This window comes from Megascapheus bottae, chromosome 14 (assembly GCF_031878675.1).
Source record: "Megascapheus bottae isolate mThoBot1 chromosome 14, mThoBot2.hap1, whole genome shotgun sequence".
In the NCBI taxonomy this organism is placed as follows: Eukaryota; Metazoa; Chordata; class Mammalia; order Rodentia; family Geomyidae; genus Megascapheus; species Megascapheus bottae.
The window spans coordinates 52,370,953-52,390,596 of NC_143522.1; the positions used below are offsets into that span (position 1 = coordinate 52,370,953).

The 19,644-nt window shown below is 46.6% G+C and overlaps 2 protein-coding genes, 1 long non-coding RNA gene and 1 other non-coding gene across 7 annotated transcripts in view; 2 read left to right on the forward strand and 2 right to left on the reverse strand.

The window, feature by feature from the left end:
* Rbm23 (RNA binding motif protein 23) overlaps positions 1-2,619 on the reverse strand; it is an 18,216-nt gene extending 15,597 nt beyond the window's left edge. Inside the window, exon 1 of one of the 3 annotated variants that reach the window (XM_090345227.1) lies at positions 2,458-2,619. The gene's annotated coding sequence lies outside the window, so the exon portion shown is untranslated. Of the gene's footprint in view, positions 1-2,102; positions 2,389-2,457 lie in introns of those variants that run through there. The other 2 variants (XM_090345228.1, XM_090345229.1) reach the window with 2 other exon arrangements.
* Positions 1-14,883, forward strand: part of LOC150055284 (uncharacterized) — a 19,904-nt gene extending 5,021 nt beyond the window's left edge. Inside the window, exon 2 of the long non-coding RNA XR_016537640.1 lies at positions 14,616-14,883. This is a non-coding gene — a long non-coding RNA (uncharacterized LOC150055284). The remainder of the gene's footprint in view (positions 1-14,615) is intronic.
* Positions 4,893-16,039, reverse strand: Prmt5 (protein arginine methyltransferase 5). 2 transcript variants are annotated; one of them, XM_090345224.1, is made up of 17 exons: positions 15,897-16,039; positions 15,147-15,265; positions 14,751-14,836; positions 13,966-14,100; positions 13,462-13,574; positions 13,272-13,321; positions 11,279-11,442; positions 10,687-10,848; positions 10,433-10,510; positions 10,292-10,350; positions 9,873-9,995; positions 9,614-9,789; positions 8,655-8,764; positions 8,356-8,449; positions 8,115-8,231; positions 7,651-7,715; positions 4,893-5,432 (listed from the first exon to the last, which is right to left on the reverse strand). In XM_090345224.1, the coding sequence occupies exons 1-17, from the start codon at positions 16,004-16,006 to the stop codon at positions 5,280-5,282; spliced, it is 1,914 nt and encodes a 637-aa protein (XP_090201350.1). In that variant the 5' UTR covers positions 16,007-16,039; the 3' UTR covers positions 4,893-5,279. The 2 variants fall into 2 exon arrangements, with proteins under 2 accessions (XP_090201350.1, XP_090201351.1); XM_090345225.1 differs by lacking the exon at positions 15,147-15,265 and having other exon boundaries at positions 15,897-15,984.
* Positions 16,040-16,359: 320 nt separating this feature from the next.
* Positions 16,360-16,432, forward strand: Trnar-acg (transfer RNA arginine (anticodon ACG)). Its single transcript has one exon. It is a non-coding gene; the product is annotated as a tRNA-Arg (tRNA).
* Positions 16,433-19,644: the final 3,212 nt, after the last annotated feature.

The window sequence follows — 19,644 nt, forward strand, 5'->3', positions numbered from 1 at the left end:
AGAACAACAAATCATGACAGACAAAACACAAACGAGAACACAGATTTTACTGCTGAAGGGGCAGGGTACTTAAAAACCATTGTTAAACCAGTTCAGAAGGAATTCAACAAATTCCTTCTGAATTTAATGGTAGGCCCATCAAATGAAGTCACCGAGCTCGGCAAAACACCTCCAAACCGAAGCCAGGCCGGGTGGCTCACGCCTATAAAATCAGTCCTAGCTGCTCAGGAGGCTGAGATGTGAGGACCATGGTTCAAAGCCAGCCCAAGCGCAAAAGTCCATGAGACTCTTATCTCCGATTAACCACCAGAAAGACTCTTATCTCCGATTAACCACCAGAAAACCGGAAGTGGCGCTGTGGCTCCAGGAGTAGAATGCAGGCCTGGAGCTGAAGAGCCCAGGGACAAAGCCCAGACCCAGAGTTCAAGTTCTATGACAAAACAAAAAACTCCTCCAAACTGAGGGCAGCTTAAGTAAAAAATGGACCACTAAAGAAGGGGAAAATACTGAGCTGTGGACAGGCTCAAGTGGCAGAATGCTTACCTATCATGTACGAGATCTAGAGTTCAGTCCCCAGAACCTCCTCCCCTCTCCAAAGCACATTCTACAAGCTGGATGCTGGTAGCTCCCTCCTGTAATCCTAGCTACTCAGGAGGCTGGGATATGAGGCTTATAGTTCAAAGCCAGGCTGGGCTGGAAAGTTTCTGAGATTTCTACCTCCAATTAATCAGCAGAAAAAATGGAAGTGGTAGAGCACTAGCCTTGAGTAGAAACGCTTAGGAAAAACATCCTGGCCCTAAGTTCAAGCCCCACGACAAAAACAAAAACATTTACCAATGCTGTGTAATGAGCCAGTGATGATCATCACATACCCAGGGTGTTGGCATAGGCCACATTGTGCATCCCAGACTGGCCTGGAGCAGCTATATAGCCCAAGGCCTGTACTGAACTTTCCTCCTGCCTCAGCCTATATCCAGCCTAGGACATATAGTGAGACCTTTACACCAAAGAAAGTCTTATAACTAACTGGCATAATCTCTAAAAATTCTACTACCCCAGTGCTCAATCCTCCCATCTGAACTAACCATATACCTACAGAATGTGTGGTCAGAAAGTTAGAGACGAAGCTGCACCTAGTGGCTCATGCCTATAATCCTGAGATCTGAGGACTGTGCCCATCCTGGGCACTAAACACTGTGAGACGCTTATCTCCAATTAACCACTAGAAAACCGGAAGTGGTGCTGTGGCTCAAGGGGTAAGGCGGTAATCTTGAGCTGAAATGCTCAGGGACAGTACGCAAGCTCAGAGTCCAAACCCCAGGACCAAAAAAAAAAAAAGTTAACAGAAAGGACCGGCAGTATGACCTAGAGGTAGAGTGCTTGCCTGGCATGCATTAAGCCCTGGGCTCGATATACAGAAAAAGCCAGAAGTGATGCTGTGGCTCAAGTAGTAGAGCACTAGTCTTGAGAAAAACCAAGGACGGTACCCAGGTACTGAGTTCAAGCCTCAGGACTGGCCAAAAACAAAACAAAAAGGTAAAACTCGCTAGGTACCGATGACTTGCAATTGTTCTCCTAGCTACTCAGCTCCTCAGGCTAAAACCTGAGGCTTATGGTTGGAAGCCATACAACAGGAAACTGGTGAGACTCTTGTCTCCAATAAACTACTCAAAAAAGCAGTGAGTGGTGCTAAGGATTAAGTGGTGGAGCGCTCGCCTTGGGCAGAGACCAGATCCAGGGTTCAAGCTCCAGGGAAGGTTAAAAGCAAAACAAAACGAAACGAAAAAACACGGGCGCCGGTGGCTCACACCTGTAATCCTAGCTACTCAGGGGGTTGAGATCTGAGGATCAAAGCCAGCTTGGACAGGAGAGTCCGTGAGATTCATCTCCAATTAGCCACCAGAAAACCGGAAATGGAGATGTGGCTCAAGTGGTAGAGCACCAGCCTTGAAAAGCTTAAGGGACAGAGCCCAGGCCCGAACTGAAACTCCAGGACCGGCACCAAAACGAGAGGAAAAAGTTAAGAGCCCACATCAGCTAACACACAGTGAACTTGAGTTTCCAACGACCGGGAACTGAGGAGAGAAGCGCAATGCCCTTACCCCTCTCTGATGGCGGCACGGAAAGCTAAACAACGGGACCTCCACAGGCCGCCGAGCGCCGCAGCGCCCTCCCCGCGCCGGCCGCCAGCCCCGGCGCCGCGGGACGCGGGTCGGGCAGGACTCCCCAGGTGGCCTTAGAAAAGGATATAAACACGCTATGCCGACAGGCTTTCCGTGGTCAACGCTTCCAGGACAAAGCAGAGGGTTGCTTTAAGTTTCTTGTTTTGGGTTTAATTGTAAAAAACTTGCCCGCTTCCGCTCTGACGCCAAGGTCCGCCCGTGACGTCAGGGGGAGGCGCCGCGCAGAAACGTCACCGGTGACGTAGCAGGGGGACCGAGTTTCGGGGTTTCTCACCAGTTCCGGGTCCCCGCAGGGGGTCCCGGTTCTCTCCGTTCCTTTGAGTGTGTGGGGACGCGAAGCTGAGTTGTTTCCTGTTATCTCGGCAGTAAAAGCAGCTCTGCAGCCGGAGCTTCTCCTCTTCCCGCAAAATGGCGGTCCCTCCTTTATCTTCCAGCACCTTCCGCTATCTGCGCATGCGTCAGAACACTTACACGCTTGAGCTCACTGCTTTCGCGGCCGCAGTACAAGATGCAGGTTCTCATTGGCTAAAATGCCAGGTGTGGGCGGGGTCAACCTCGTGTTCCTTAGCAACCATCAACTGGCAAGTGATTGGCTCACTTCTCAGAGACTCCAGCGAGTGGCCGTGTCTTTTAGCGGCTGCTCCACCACATGCTAAAGGCGGGAGAAACAGGCTCAAGAATAAGTGAAGGACTCTTGGGTTTGCATTACGTGGCGGAACGAAATGGGCGGAGCCAACAAGGAAGGCCCAAAACGCCCGTGGCCCTCCCTACTCAGGTTTGCTGAGTGGGGCAACTTATTGCCGCCTGGGCCCACTGATCTGCGCCTAGGAAGCACGCCTCCATTCTGAGCGGGCCGGCCTTGCCCACCATGGCCTGTCCTCACCACTGCAGAAATGCTGATGTCTGCTACCCTACCAAGTGCCACAGCTTCCATTCCAATTAATGTCTCCCACTCAAGTGTAAAGTTGATCGTTTCTCCGGTGTTTTTTTTTTTTTTTTGCAAGCCCTGGGGCTTGAACTCAGGGCCTGAGCATTTTCCTTTCACCTTCTCAAGGTTAGCACTCTACCACTTGAACCACAGCACCACATCTGGCTTTTTATGTGTATGTGGTAACGATGAATCGAACCCAGGGCTTCTAGCATGCTAGGCAAGCACAACCACTAGACCCCTCTCAGGTGTTTGTTTTTGGTTTTTTTTTGTGGGTCATGGGGCTTGATCTCCAACTGGGCGCTGTCCCAGAGCTCTTCAGCTCAAGGCTACTACCCCACCCTTGAGCCAAGCCCATTTCCCGTTTTCTAGAGGTTAATTGTAGATAAGTCTCAGGTCCTTTTGTGCCCGGGCAGGCTTTGAACCTTGATCCTCAGCTTCCTGAGTAACTAGGATTATAGGCGTGAGCCACCCCCCACCCACTGGTGATTTTTATGATGCAGAAGTACTTTGCTCTCCAACCCAAAATAGCTACCCTCTACTATAGCTACCCCCAAACACAGCAGATTATAACTTGACAGACCTGAGTTCATTCTGAGTTGTGTATGTACACATTGTACACATTGTACAGATTTCAAATTCTGTTCCTGTAAAATGACTTACCTTAGGACTTCAAACTATAATACTGATCCATGGATGTGTGCCAGTACTGGGACTTGAACTCGGGGCCTGGGCACAGTTCCATATGCATTCAAGGCTGGTACTCTACCAATCTGAGCCACATCTCCACTTATCTTCCAACTGATCTTAGATCCTTAAATCTCTGTCTCCTGAGTGGCTGGAATTATAGGCCTGAGCAACCAGCACACAGCTTACCCTGTGATTTTTTTTTTTTTTTTTTTTTTTTGGCCAGTCCTGGGCTTGAGCTCAGGGCCTGAGCACTGTCCTTGGACTTTCTCAAGGCTAGAGCTCTACCACTTGAGCCTCAGCACCACTTCCGGCTTTTTTTCTATGTATGTGGTACCAAGGAATTGAACCCGGGTCTTCATGCATGCTAGGCAAGCACTTTAACCACTAGGCCAAACTCCCAGCCCTTACCCTGTGATTTTATTCAAACAAAATAGGTAGCATCTTATTGGAGATGCCTAGATGGCTTTGTCTCCTGTGATGAAATAAATGGATGTGGCAGTGCAGTATCTTAGGAAATGAAGCTTCATTTTTTCAAGGTGAAAAAGATCCATGTCTTTTCCCCAGGAAGACTAATCACAGGTGGTTATGTGCCGGTCCAAAAGGCCCATACCCAGGCATTCGAGTTACTATTCAAATTGTATGTGTGTAGGGGATGTGTGTATTGGGGATGGAAGTTAGGGCAGTTAGGGCATGTATAGATGGCAGGCTTGAGCTCTACCACTGAGCTTCACTTTCAGGGCGTTCTCTCCCCAACCCCATACTGGGGCTTGAACTCAGTGTCTACTGCTATCTGCTCTCATTCAGCATCCCTAGCGTTTTCTGCTCAAGGATGGCATTCTGACACTTGAGTTACATCCACTTCTAGCTATTTTTGGTTAACTGAGGGGGTTCTTAGAGCTGTCTGCTCAGATTGGATTTGCTGTGATTCCCAGATCTCAGTTTCCAGAATAGCAAGGATTATAGGTATAAACCAAGCATTCATTGAGCTCAGCCCTTTTTAATCTTGGACAGGATAGGGGCAAAGCTGTGACTATACCTGAATCTAAATAAGATACTGGAAAACAGGAGGGGAACAGAAAGAGAGAGCAGGAAAGGGCTACAATTTCATTTTATTTGTTTCCTTCTTACACAAAACCATCAAGACAAGCACAGAGAGGGAAAGGCCAAAAGTTTGTTTAATCACATGTTCTCAGGGCTATTCCACAGAGCTCTTGAGGTTGAACTCCTGCTGGTGTAGATTCAGATCCAGCACTAATTCCTTGTCCTCTGGGCCTGAGAACTTCACAAATGAGTGGGCTGCTCCCCACAATTCTTATCCCTTGAATACCTTCATGTAAAGGAATCAACTGAAACTTTCCTCTCTGAAGAGTGAAGAATTCATAAATGTACTGCACCAAGAGACATATGGCACTTTCTGTGCTATAGGACCAGAACCCGAAGCTGCTTCCAAGGCTCTAGACAATTCACTGTGGAAAGTACTAGAGGCCAATAGTGTAAGAGCGGCCTGTGGGGTTGTGAATAGCAGAACAGACTGGTGCTGTCACTGCCCACTCATACCACACCTTCTTGGAATTGCTGCATCGCCAGAAACGCACACAGATGGTCTGGCCTTCCCGCACAGTAATGGGCTGCTATAGGAAGAAAGACAGGTAGGTTCAGAATAGAGCTAATCAATAGTATATCAATATATTAGGGTAGGTGCCGTTTTTGCAGTACTATGGTTTGAAATTATGGGCTTTAGCTTGGTAGACAGACACTTGATTCATGCCTCTGGCCCTTTTTTTCAAAAAAGGTTCTGATTTTTGCTGGGTTAAACTGGACAGTGATCTTATTTTGCCCTTTCTGTGTAGTTGGGGATGACAGCATCACAGTGCCCAGCTTTTTATTGGTTTAAATATAGGACCCTTGAACTTTTTTCCTGACTTGGCCTACAGTGACCTTCCTGGTCTTTACTTCCCAAGTACCGAATTAAAGACATAAGCCACTGTGCCTGACATTAGTTGTGAAAATTAAATGACAAATGTAATAGACTAATATTGCATAATATTATCTAATCTTAAAACAAGGCATAATCAGGGGCCAGGAGTTTGGCCTAATGGTAGAGTCTTGCCTAGCATGCACAAAGGCCCAGGTTTGATTCCTCGGTACCACATACATAGAAAAAAGCTGTAAGTGGTGCTGTGGCTCAAGTGGTAGAGATCTAGCCTTGAGAAAAGTCCAAGGACAGCGCTCAGGCCCTAAGTTCAAGCTTTGAGTTCAAGCCCACAAGTGGCAAAAAACAAACACCCCCCCCCAAACAAGGCATAATCAGACAAGATATTGGACAAACAAGGCTTGATGAATGCTATGAAGATGTACAGGATGCCATGAAGGTGCCCATAGAAGAGAAAGATGACCTAAGCTTAAGAGGTCAAGTAAAGTTTACCTGACAATAGAAATGGTTCAAGAAACCCTAGAGGATCTGTTACTAGGAGAAACGAGGATGCATATGGTTGAAACAGATCATTTACAACTATGAAAATAAAAAGCCATTGAAATTATTTGGGAAGGAGAAACAGGGTGAGACTGTAATATACTGTAAACACAGGTGGGAATATAACAACGACCCCTACCCACCCAATAGCTCATATTAGATAATAAAAAGAAAAAAAATTTTGAAATTTTGCTAGCTCATACCCGTAACCCTAGAATCAGGCAGACCTGTAACCCTGGAATTAGGTGGCTGAGATCTGAAGATATGGTTCAAAGCCAGCCTGGGCAGAAGTCTGTGTGTGAGACACTCCAATTAACTACTAAAAAGGTCACAAGCAGAAGTATGGCTCAAGTGGTAGAGCACTAGCCTTGAGCACAAAAGACAAGTGCCAACTGTGAAGCCCTGAGTTCAAGTCCTAGTTCACCAGTGCCTGACCATATACTCCAAAAGAACTTTACAGGCAGAGGAGAGAAGTATAAAAGACTGAGGCAAGAAAGAAGATGAGATATTAGAGGAACACCCCCCCCCAAAAGCTCATAGGGCTGAGGCAATGGAAGCCATACAACAACAGCCAAAAAAGCAGGGGAAAATTAGATCACACCATCTCTAAAAGGCAATGTTCCAGATTCTGAAGTAAAAAGGCAGTGGGAAAGGCATTTAAGGAAGAGTTTTAAATAGTAAAGCACTGTATTTAGTTTAGTTTCTAAAGGATAGATCTTGCTCTAAGAAGAAAACGGGGGGCTGGGAGTTTGGCCTAGTGGTAGAGTGCTTGCCTAGCATGCACGAAGACCCAGGTTTGATTCCTTGGTACCACATACATAGCAAAAAGCCAGAAGTGGTGCTGAGACTCAAGTGTTAGAGCTCTAGTCTTGAGAAAAGTCCAAGGACAGTGCTCAGGCCCTGAGCTTAAGCCCCACGACTGGCCAAAAAAAAAAAGGAAGAAGAAAATGGGCATAGGAGTTAATTCACAGATGTGGGAAGACCAGATAGAAGGGATTAGCTAAACCCAACACCTACAATCAGATATAAAGCCATGTGAGAGCAGCAGAATGTAGATCCCAGCTAGCAATCCTGGGAGGTAAAAAGAGCCAGGATGCCAATGGCAAAGGTTTTTTTTGTGTGCAGGTACCAAGTCTTACATTCAAGGCTCCTTGCTCTCACTCACTCAGCTTTTCACTCATGGGTGGTTATGCTACCATTTGAATCATGACTCCAGTTCCAGCTTTTGCTGGTTAAGTGGAGATAAGAGCTGAGGATTTTTCTGCAGGCTGACTCTGAACCTCAATTCTCAGATCTCAGTTTCCTAAGTAGCTAGGATTACAGGAGTGAGCTACCAGTACCCAGCTTTAGACTGCAGCCCTAAAAATGACTCCTACCTTAATAGGGAAGAGGATAGGAAACCATGAAAACATTCCAGGAGAGTGAGTCTCTGGACGGATACCTGTAGATAAAAATAATGAAAAAAAAAAAATCAAGGTCTTCATGACTCTTATCTGTTGATCATAGAAACAAGTAATCAGGGGCTGGGAGTTTGGCCTAGTGGTAGGGTGCCTGTCTAGCATGCATGAAGACCTGGGTTCGATTCCTTGGTACCACATACATAGGAAAAAGCCAGAAGTGATGCTGAGGCTCAAGTGGTAGAGCTCTAGCCTTGAGAAATCCCAAGGACAGAGCTAAGTCCCTGAGCTCAAACCCAGGACTGACCAAAAAAAAAAAAGAAACAAGTAATCAAAGGCCTTCATTCCTTCTGGGGCTTCCCCATGAATCAAGGTGAGACATGTATATAGGCTTGCCAAGCGGGCACTCTCCACCATTACCATACCCTACCCCAGACACTCACTCAAAGTGATGTCCTGATAAAGCACAGTCTCAAAGTAGCCTGCAAAACCGTGCAGCACTGTGTTCACCTCCACAGGAAACTCCAAGGTACAGTAGCGATTGTTGTCAATCACAGGATCTGTCAGGGAAGAATCAAGTGGGTGATCGGAGGACAGGTGCCTTAGATAACTAGTTAAACCACAAGCAAGAGATGCAAAAAGTAAAGACCCTTCCAGTCAGAGGACAGCCATGCAGGAACCTACCTCTGTTGGGATGGCTGAAGGTAAAGCAAGGCTGGGGTGCAGATAGCTGGTGGAAGTTGTGCAGACGTACCACATAGGGCATTTCAAACTGGGCCTGTCCAAATTGAGAAAGCGAGAGCTGGAGAAGGCAGGAAGGAGATGCCTATTTCCCCAAGGAAAGCTCAAATCTCAGGGACATGAAAACAGTGTATATCAGCCACTTTCCCCAACTTCTCCTTCACTTCTTCACCTTTTCTAGTGGAATAAAGCAGCAAGGGGTAAAGAACAGCAATTCCTTCTAGAAGACTGTAACACTTTACCTCAGGGTCACGGTCCTTTTCCCGACAAGCTCGGACCTCATTGTACAACTTGGAAGAGGAGATGGGAGCTAGGAAGGAGGTATACTCTCCAGGGATGCTCACGCCATCATCTGAACAGCAGGAAGGTCAAATTAGTTCCCAGAGGACAGAAACTGGCCTGTCTGCAATCACCAAAGGCTTGAACCTTCCACAATAAAACAGGCCAAGGTTGGCATGGGAATGGCAGGAAGAGGCAGGTCAGTGGTACAGTCCTAGGCTGGCCTGCTTCCAACTCTGCCATGGGGGATCCACTTCTAAGTTAATTTAGCCACAGAAGATTAAGACCGAAGGAACCTAAGATATACTCATGTGTGCTTAATGACAGAACAGGTTTCAAGATGTATGTGTGTAATGATTTTGTCATTGTATGAACATGGTATGATGTTCTCAACACCAACATGACCATGATGTCATTAGGTGACATAATCTTATGAGACTACCTGAGATCTGCAGTCCACTGTCGATGAAAACAGCATTATGCACTGCATGATTGTATTCTACTCTGATGGTCCTCAGTCACCGCAAGGCGCTGTGGCTCACTCCTGAAATTCTAGCTACTCAGGAGGCTGAGATCTGAGGATCACGGTGCAAAGCCAGCCTGGGCAGAAAAGTCTGTGAGACTCTTATTTCCAATTAACAAGCAAAAATCTGGAAGTGGAGCTGTGGCTTAAGTGATAGAGCACCAGACGTGAGTGAAAAAAGACAAGTGAAAGCACAAGGACCAGAGTTCAAGCCGCAGTACCAATGTGCACACGCACACGCACGCACACACACACCCCTCTATTTCATTCCTCTCATTCTACAGATTGTTTGGAAAGCTGCCTTCATTTGATATTGATAAACAGCTCTCAGTCATTTCATCTGCTCAAAGTCTAACCCTTTTCCTTCAAATCCCATCCACCATTATCCATCAGAGGCACCTTTCAGGAAGTGCTGTGCTCCGTCCAGGCACTCAGGTGACAGTTCATTGTCAGCAAAGGAGCCCAGGAGCTCACTGACAATGATGTCTGCTTTCTCTGGAGCCACCCATTCCCGCATGTCTGAGGAAACTACTGTCACTTGGCTTCCCCATTCTTCAAACTGCCAGTTCTCTAGCCTGAAATAAGGATGACAAGGGTAAGAGGTCACAGAAAAACTGGCCACGAGAACAAACCTTCCAGCAAGCGGGCTGCTACTCACGTCACCACAGCATTTGGATTCTTTTCCACGGCATATAGTTTTATCCGCCGGTCAGCTTGCTTGGCTGCTCGAAGGGAAGCATTCACTAGGGGTCCCCGGCCAGCTCCTAGCACCATCAATACCCTAAGACAGGGAAAGAGAGTTGCCAGGTGCCTGTGGCTCACACTTGTAATCCTAGCTACTCAGGAGAGAAAGATCTGAGGATCATTGTTCAAAGGGAGGCTAGGCAGGTATGTCTCCAGTTAACCACTAAAAAAGCCAGCAGTGGAGCTAGAGCTCAAGTAGTAGAGCCCTAATCTTGAGCAAGAAGCTAAAGGACAGCATCTAATACTGGCACAAAAATAAGGAGAGTGGTGAAGCAGATTTGGGGTATAGAGAAGTAGGTCCCAAGTTCCTGGGATTGTAGGGAAAGCACTCACTGAACATTGGTGTCCTTTTCTTCTTCTGCCACCCGGTCTAGCAGACATTTATAGATAGCCTGATAAAGGAGAGAAGATCGCATGACTCTAATCCCTTCTATGAAAGCCTTATGCTTTTCCAGCCTGGGCTCAACACTATACCTGCTGGTACTGAGAGTATTTGATGGGGTCCTTTTCAAACACTTCATATGTCTGAGATTCTAGATTGTCCATCAGTGGCTGATGAATGACAGAAAAGGGCAATTAGTTTTCCAGTTTCTGGCAAGAAGAAATAGTCCACATCAAAACTTTCCCACTGCCTCCCGAGCAAATGTGGCTGTATTTTAGGTCCACTCACAAATGTCCAGGGACATTTCTGACCCAGCCTTCTGCCTCTTTGTGTCTCCTAAACCTACCTGGAGTGGGGACTGCAGGTAGTCTTCATAGCCCTTGGCAAAGAGTTCATAGGCATTGGGTGGAGGGCGGTTCTGGCTTAAGTATTCCAAATACTGGAGATAGGAGCAGAACTCCTTCTCTGAATGGTGGTTGGTACCTGTGATGATGAACTGCACTTCCAGCTGGGAAAGAAATGAGGCCATTAGACAAAGCCTCCAATGAAGATTCTGGAATATTATAGTTTATGGTCAAAAGCCCTAGACCAACAATTCTCAAGTTGTCTGTTGTAACAGCAACTAACATGAGGCAGCATGAGGCTTCACTAAATCAACAAAGGCCTCTTACACTAGTGGGTAGCATGCTGGCTCAACTGGCCACATGAATCCCCTTTACAATATCTTCCTATGTGAAATCTATAAGCTCTTAGGAAAACTAGTTTCTTTTGAAAGGTTTCTGGAGCTTCTGCTAACATTTCCTTTTTGTGCTCAAGACTACTAACTACTAATGTTGATCATCAGAAACTAAACATGACAGTCACCTCTACAGGAAAAATAGCATCTTATATATGTGAGTATGTCAGCAAGTAGAGCTGAACTAGCTGTTACCACTTACCTTGAGAAGCCGGAAGATCAGCCTCTGATGCATCTTAGAGAGAACAGGAAATCCTTTCTTGTTGGTCAAAAAGATGCTGGTGGGGAGAATGGCTGCTTTAATAGGCTCCCCAAGCCAACGATCAATAACATGATTAGAAGGGAGGTCAGCCCCAATTTCAAGAGCTACACAGGAAAGAGAAAAACTTGTCAGCCTCTGATAGGCAAGAAGCTCTTCCTTGCTCTTCTATGTAAGATATGTTTCCTCTTAAGAACAAGGCAGCCATGCCTGTAATCCTAGCTACTCACGGACTTGCATGCCCTGGCTGGCTTTGAACCATGATCCTCAGATCTCAGCCTCCTGAGTAGCTAGCATTACAGGCATGAGCCACCAACACCCGGCTTTGAGGATCTTATTTCAAAGGCAGCCCAGGCAGAAAGTCTAAGAAAGTCATCAGCAGTTAACCACCAAAAAATCTGGAAGTAACTAGGCATTGGTGGCTCATACCTGTAATGCTAGCTACTCAGGATGACGAGATCTGAGGATCACAGTTCAAAGCCAGACTGCACAGAAAAATCCATAAGGCTCATCTCCAACTAACTACCAAAAAAAAAAACCAGAAGTAAAGCTGAGAAAACAACAAACAAAAAGAATACCAGGAAACAAAAAGAATATCAGGCTGGGAGTTTGGCCTACTGGTAGAGTGCTTGCCTAGCATGCATGAAGACCCGGGTTTGATTCCTCGGTGCTACATACACAGAAAAGCCAGAAGTGATGGTGTGGTTCCAGTGGTAGAGCACTAGCTTGATGAAAACCCAAGGACAGTGCTTAGGTCCTGCGTTCAAGCCCCAGGACTGGCACAAAAGTAAAGGCTGGGCCAGGAGTTTGACCTAGTGGTAGAGTGCTTGCCTAGCATGCACAAAGACCTGAGTTTGATTACTTGGTACCATATACATAAAAAAGTTGGAAATGGTAGAGTGCTAGGGCCTTGAGGAAAAGCCCAAGGACAGTACTCAGGCCCTGAGTTCAAACCTCACACCTGGCAAAAAGAAAAGAAAAGAAAAGGCTGGAAGTGGAGCTCTAACTCAAATAGTTAAGTATCAGCCTTGAGTAGAAAAAGCTAGGAAGCAATGTCCAGGCTCTGAATTCAAGTTACTAAACTGGCACAAAAAAAGAAAGAGAAGCCAGGTGAGGTGGCTCATGCCTGTAATCCTAGCTACTCAGAAGGCTGAGATCTGAAGTTCAAGGTTCAAAGCCAGCCTGGTCACTAAAGAACATGAGACTCTTATCTCCAATTAACCACCAGAAAACAGGAAGTGGGGCTGTGACTCAAGAGGTAGATAGGATAGGAGCCTTGAGCTGAAGAACTCAGGTACAGTGCCCAGGCCCAGAGTTCAATTCCCATGACACCCCACCCCCCAAAAAAAAGAGAAAGAGGGAGGGAGGAATAGAAGGAGAAAGGGAAGGAAGGAAGAAGAGGAACAGAACAAGGCAGCTAGTGACTCATGCCTATAATCCTAGCTACTCAGGGGGCTGAGATATGAGGATTTCCATTCAAAGCAAACACAGGCAGACAAATCTGAGACAAATCTCTCATCTCCAAATAACCAGCAAAAAGCTGATACTAGAGTCATGGCTCAAGTGGTCACAGCTATGGTCAGAAAAAGCCAAAGAAGAGCAAAAGCCCTTAGTACAAGTGTTCTACACACCCCTCAAAAAAGAATGCAGGGTGGGCTGAGGAGGGAAGGGGTGACATTGTCCAGAAAGAAATGGGCTCTTGATTTATGTAACTATAAGCCCTTTATAATAACAAGAATTGTTATTTATTCCCCCTCCCCACCCAGGGTTTCGTGCGAACTACGCAAGCTCTCTACCATTAGGCCATATACTCCTGCCCTCCCTTCCTTTTTTATTTTTTTTAAAGAGAGGGCATTAGAAGTAGTCAAATGCTCAGTTCATAGCCAATTTGTATTCCTAAAAGGTTATGCCTATCCTAGGACCCTTGTGAACTTACCTACTGCAATTCTCTTGCTATAGTCACACAGAGTGCGGAAGTTATGCCACCTACCCAGAGTCAAAAACAGAAAAATATTGTCACTACATATGGCTCACCAATCAGCATAGTTCAAGGCCTCCCTACCAGTTCCACTCATATTCCTTTCATCTACCCCTTTTCCCTAAGGTAACAGCAAAAAGAGACTTACCACATCCATGTCTTCTCCTCCCCACTATAATCTTCTGTGTGTGTAGTTGGTACATTCTCAATTATATCGTCCCTCAGGTCCTCTGGTGCCACCAAAGGTACCCGCATCCAGAACTGAGTATGAATAGAAACAGTCTTAGAACTCCATTGTGAATCCTCTGGGTTTAGAAGGCTTCCCCCAACTGGCTCCACACCTCAAGTTAGTTCTTTTATAAGACTTTTCCAAGTTCTGATTATGTCTGCATTGAAATACCCTGTGTGTGTGTATATATGTGTGTATAATTTCCTTATGCAGCTATCTGCACTGTCTTTCAACTGGAAATTATATACTGAAGTCCTCATCATAGGAGACAAGTGCCCTTCATATTGTTTTCAAACTCTATACTATCTTAGATGGGGAATGATACTGACATTTCAAGTCTACCAAAATACTCAGAGTGAAATGACCAAATATATAATAAAGCCAATCTCCACATCCAACAGGAAAGGAGCCCTTTTGCCATACCATGGAGGAGTGGTGGCCAGTGTGGATGTGGTTGGTCAAAACTCTGGCTAGATTTGTATTATCTTCCTGATTAAGAGGCAGCAGAAAAGCTGGGAGACCCAGATATGCCCCAAAATTCAGCTCCTGTAACATGGCCTGGAATAGAGGTCAAAAGAAAAAAGTTAAGATCAAATTGTTTTAATTGCATATCTTATTGATCTAGACATAGGAAGCTATTGAAAGGAGGGGGAATTACTGCCCTCCTCCTCCCCACCAACTCAGTGACAATACCTAATCTTTATTTGTTGTCAGCATGCAATAGTGATGTAGGGTATTGTTGTTGTATTTCCACATTTGCATACTGTAAATTGCCTCACTTTTTTGGGGGGGGGGACACTTGTGGGGATTGAACTCAGGGTCTGGGCACTGTCTCTGAGCTTTTTTTTTTTTTTCTCTGAGCTTCTTGGCTCAAGTCTAATGCTCTACCACTTTGAACTACAGAAACACTTCTGGTTTTCTGATGGTTAATTGAAGAAGAGAGTCTCAAAGACTTTACTGCTGGGTTTGGTTTCTAATAGCAAGCCTTAGATCTCAGCCTTCTGAGTAGGTAGGATTACAGGCATTAGACATTGACGCCCATCTAACCTTTTGTTTTCTTTTGTTTTTTACAGAAAGTCTCACTATGTAGAGTTCAGGCCAGTCTTCAACTTGATGGAGTCTCAACCTCCAGGAACTGGGAATTATCACACTGGGCTTAGACCTAACCTTTAAGAAAGACTCCCTTATGGAAAGATCAACAGGCTTACCGCCTCAGAATTCCTTCGAATCTTCTCCACTTTTGAGTCTGGATGAATCCATGGAGAAAGTTTCCCCACAATTAGCGTATTCCAATCTGCATTCCCCCACACAAGAAAGACAAAGATTGAATGAGATTCAGCACTTTCCCTGTTCATTTTCTAGTTCTTAGCAGGGGACAGAGAGTAGAGATGAAAGACAAAGACTTTTTCTATTACAGATATGAGGATAGCCTGATGTAAAATAGGGAACTAAAACTTTAAGCAAGGAAGTAGCAAGGAACAAGAGTTATCTCTATCCCAGATACTAACCAAAATCCAATTAGAAAAGGAGGAGATGAAGGCCCTAATGAAAGCATTAGTTGTTTCTGCCTCTAATAATTAAGGAGCATATGGGATGGTCCCTACCCCTTCCTGACAGCAGTAGGTCTGATCGTGTCTGGGGACCAGGCCGATTCTTAGCAGGTTCCTGAGTGAACTCCCTCTTGAAACGCGGGTGGAAGACAGGCATGCAGAGGAAATCAAACCTACAACCGTGACAGACCCAGAGTCATCATGTACAGTGAGCAGCAATGCCCAAGCAATTGGGTTTAGGCCCTCTTGATTTTGCACAGCCATTTTAGCTGCCATCCACCATATCCCCGCAATGGTCTGCTTAACTCAGCCCATCTTGGGATATGATCTTTTCTGCTGCACTATGCCTCAATTTCCCGTCAAAACACAGCCATGAAAAAGATGAGTAAGGAGAAAAGAGGGAAAGCTAAACCAAGCAGCGTCTTTCTCTCCTGGGGTCTTTGGCTTTAAGACTGTCATATTCAGATCTGGGCTATCCTACCCACGCCTCCCCCAAAAGATCATTAGCTCTCTCTCGTCTCCCAGGACTTCCTCCCTCGCCCAGGCCATCTCTCATCGCCACCGCACCAGAAAATTGGCTGTACGTCCCTCTTCTTAAAAAACAAAGTTGACTTAACAACTCCCCTGACTTTGGACTCAGCGATCACACGTCCCCCAAGTTTCTTTGCTCGAGTTCTCGGGGCTGAGATTCCCCCCCTCCAGCCGTCCAGGTTTCTCCAGCCCCCATGCCCGGCCGGGGATGACTGACTGCCTTCCGCTCCCAGTCCAGGCCCCGCGTGTCGCTGGTGGCTGTCCGGCCCTCACCCCTGCTTGGCCACAGCCCCCAGTGTGTCAGCTATTTCGGGGACGCAATTCAGGTCCCTCCCGCTGGACACGCGGCTCCCACCGGCACCTCCGACCGCCATCGCCGCCATCTTTTCCCTCGCGCTGTCCACGCCGGGATTCCTTGGTACTAGCAGCCAATAACCAAGCTGAAAAGGGTCTTCAGGAGGCGGGACAAGTCGCCTTAACAACCACAGCGTCTCCACAGCTCCAGAGCCGGAGGCGGGAGGGGTGGGGAGTGACTCTTCCCGCCAATCCACGGGCAGCACGAGTGACGTACGGCGTCTCCCTCGGGTCCGCCAATCGCTGGGTCCCCTTCGTGATGCATTTCGTTCTCCCAGAATGCTTGGCGCGCATGTAGCACTCCGGTGAAGGACTACAGGTCCCAAGAAACCCTGCTGCTTCAGCTTGAAGTACCATTGCTGAGACCCACACGACTGTCTCGGGGCCAGTGGCGCAATGGATAACGCGTCTGACTACGGATCAGAAGATTCCAGGTTCGACTCCTGGCTGGCTCGTTGGGACTGGTACTCCTTTATTGCATCACATACACCATATCGGCTATTCCAATGTCATCTCTGCTTCTTTTCTTTTCTCCTTTCCTTTCAGTGTTTGAAACTCCCTCATTGTTTCTACCTGATTTGTATTCTCAGGCCTTAAATTGAAAAGATAATACAGCCATCCTTTGTCACTTTGGGCGTCACTCCTTTCAAAGATTTTGTGTTGGATTTTTTTTTTCCTGGATCATTACTTCGCTCCTTCTGGGCACAGAAAACTTGAATGGCTCAGTCTGTATCTATGGGCTTTGTCTGTTTATAATACATTTTGAAATAGATCATAGTAATTCAATCATTCATTTCTAGTGATTCTGTCTCAAGCCAAGATGTAAAGAGCACCCACAGCTACTCTGTCTCTGTCTGTCTGTCTGTCTGTCTGTCTGTCTGTCTGTCTCTCTCTCTCTCTCTCTCACCCGCGCGCACACACACCCCCCTCTAGACAAAGGCATTTTTGAGGGATTCCATGGCACCAGCTTCTTCGTGACCTGCCTGGCGGAGGGCCCAGAGAATCTTCATTTTCCGATGGCCATAGCTTTCTAGAAACACGAGGGAAACGGGGGACACCTGGGGCGGAGAGGCTCCCCTACAGACGCGTCCACCCGGCGGCAGCAGGCCGGGGCGGGGGGGGGGGGGGGCACCCCAGAACCGGAGGCCCAGTGCGGGAAGAGGGCGGCGGGAGGCGGCACTCGGGGAGAGCCGGGCACCAGCGGGTTCCCGCAGGGCTGAAGCCCTGAGCGCGTGCGGTCCCCGTGGGCCCGGGCCACCGAGCCCCGCGCCACACAGAGTGTGCACAGGACACGCTGCGGGCAGCCTGGTGTCACGGAAGTGTCCCCCAGAATGAGAGAGCCGAGGCGGTGGACCTGAGCGGTGCTCCCCGCCCTTCGAGGCAAGGGGCTCTAGCAACCGCCTAGGCTGGCCTCGAACTTTCAATCCTCCAGCCTCAGTCTCCTTAGGAGCTGGGATTACAACACCCTGCCCTATCCCATCGATTATTATTATTATTATTATTATTATTAATTACCAGTCTTTTAGGATTGTTATTTTCTTTGGGCTCCAAATTTTCATTTTATGTTTACTTGTAATGTCTTTTAGGCTCATCTTGATTTCTTACATGGCCCTCGAGGGTGGTTTTTGGTTGTCACTTTTGTGTTTCTGTTGTTCTATTTGTTTTTGTCTGTTTGGTTTCATGTCTACTTACTTCATTTTATTATTGTCCCGTAGGGCCTACAGTTCAAACTTTCAGTCCTCAGCTTCCCAAGTGCTAGGATTACAGGCTTGAGCGGGGAATGCCTCTTAGTGGCAGGAGCGTTTGCCTAGCCTGGAGGAAGCACTGGGTTTGACCCCTCAGTACCACATAAACAGAAAAAGCCTGAAGTGATGCGGTGGCTCTAGGGGTAGAGTGCTAGCCTTGAGCAAAAGAAGCTCAGGGACAGTGTCCAAACTTGCAGTTCAGGCTCCATGACGGACAAAAAGGAAAAAAAAAATTATAGGCTTGCACTTCTGCTCTATCATTCAAACAGTGTGTGTATGTGTGTGTGTGTGTGTGTGTGTGTGTGTGTGTGTGTGTTGGACCTAGGGTTTATACTCTGAGCCTGCATGCTATGCCTTAGCCTTTTTGTTCAAGGCTGATGACCTACCAATTTGGCCACAGTTGTACATCTAGTTTTTTGTGGCTTATTGCCCCTAGCTGGCTTGGAATCAGGATTTTCAGATCTCAGCCTCCTTAGTAGCTAGGATTACAGGCATAAGTTGCCCACACCTGGCTTCTTTTTTGCCAGTCCTGGGTCTTGAACTCAGGGCCTGGGTGTTGTGTCTGAGCTCTTCAGCTTAAGGCCCTACCCTTGAGCTTTACCTCATTTCTGGTTTTCTAAAGGTTAATTGGAGATAAGAGTCTCAGGTTCTTTTATGCCTTGTCTGGCTTTGAACCACAATCATCAGATTTCAGCCTCTTGAGTAGCTAGTTTTATAAGCATGAGCCACTCTGCCTGAGTACTTTTTTTTTTTTTTTGCTAGTCCTGGGACTTAAACTCTGAGCCTGAGCACTGTCCTTGGGCTTTCTCAAGGAAGGCTACCCCTTGCTTTTTATCATAGTTTTTTGTTTTGTTTTGTTTTTTTTGTCAGTCATGGGACTTGAACTCTAGGCCTAGGCATTGTCCCTGAGCTCTGGAGCTCAAGGCTACCACCCTACCCCTTGAACCACAGTATCACTTCCAGTTTTCTGGTGGTTAATTGGAGATAAGAGGCTCACAAACTTTAGTGCCTGGGCTGGCTTTGACCTGAAATCCTCAGATCTCAGCCTCCTGTGTAGGTGCTATTACAGGCATGAGCCACCACCCCTGACTAAGAATCCATAATTTTATTTTATTATTATTATTATTATTATTATTATTATTATTATTATTATTATTTTGCCAGTCCTGGGCTTGAGCTTAGAGCCTGAGCAATGTCCTTGGACTTTCTCAAGGCTAGAACTCTACCACTTGAGCCACAGCACCACTTCCAGCTTTTTCTATGTCTGTGGTACTGATGAATTGAACCTGGGCCTTTGTGCATGCTAAGCAAGCACGCTATCACTAGGCCAAACTCCTGGCCCCAAGATCCATAGTTTTAATGAGTACTGGTTAAGTATATTGTAAGATGTCCCTCTGTTAGAATTTGTCTTATGCTTTCTCATGATTACCCTGAAGTTCTGTGTTTGGGGAAAGAAGATCAGAAAGGTAAAGTGCCATTTTTATTATGTCACATCAAGGATATGTAGTGTCCCCATGATTTATGACTGAGATGTTGACATTTATCATCTAGCAGGAATAAGAGTGGCTCAGCGCACGCCCCCCCCCAAATAAGGTGCATTTCACCAGGTTTTCTGGTGAATAATTGTAGTCCCAGATACTTGAAAGACTGTCAGGATAGCTTCAGCCTTTCACACACACACACACACACACACACACACACACACATTCACACAAAGAAATTCTCTCCTGAGCTGGGAATGTGGCTTAGTGGTAGAGTGCTTGCCTAGCATGCAGGAAGCCCTGGGTTCCATTCCGAGGAATGGAACAGAAAAAGCCAGAAGTGGTGCTGTGGCTCAAGTGGTAGACTACTAGTCTTGAGTAATAGAAGCTTCGGAACAGTGCCCAGGCTGTGAGTTCAAGCCCCAGGGCTGGACAAAAAAA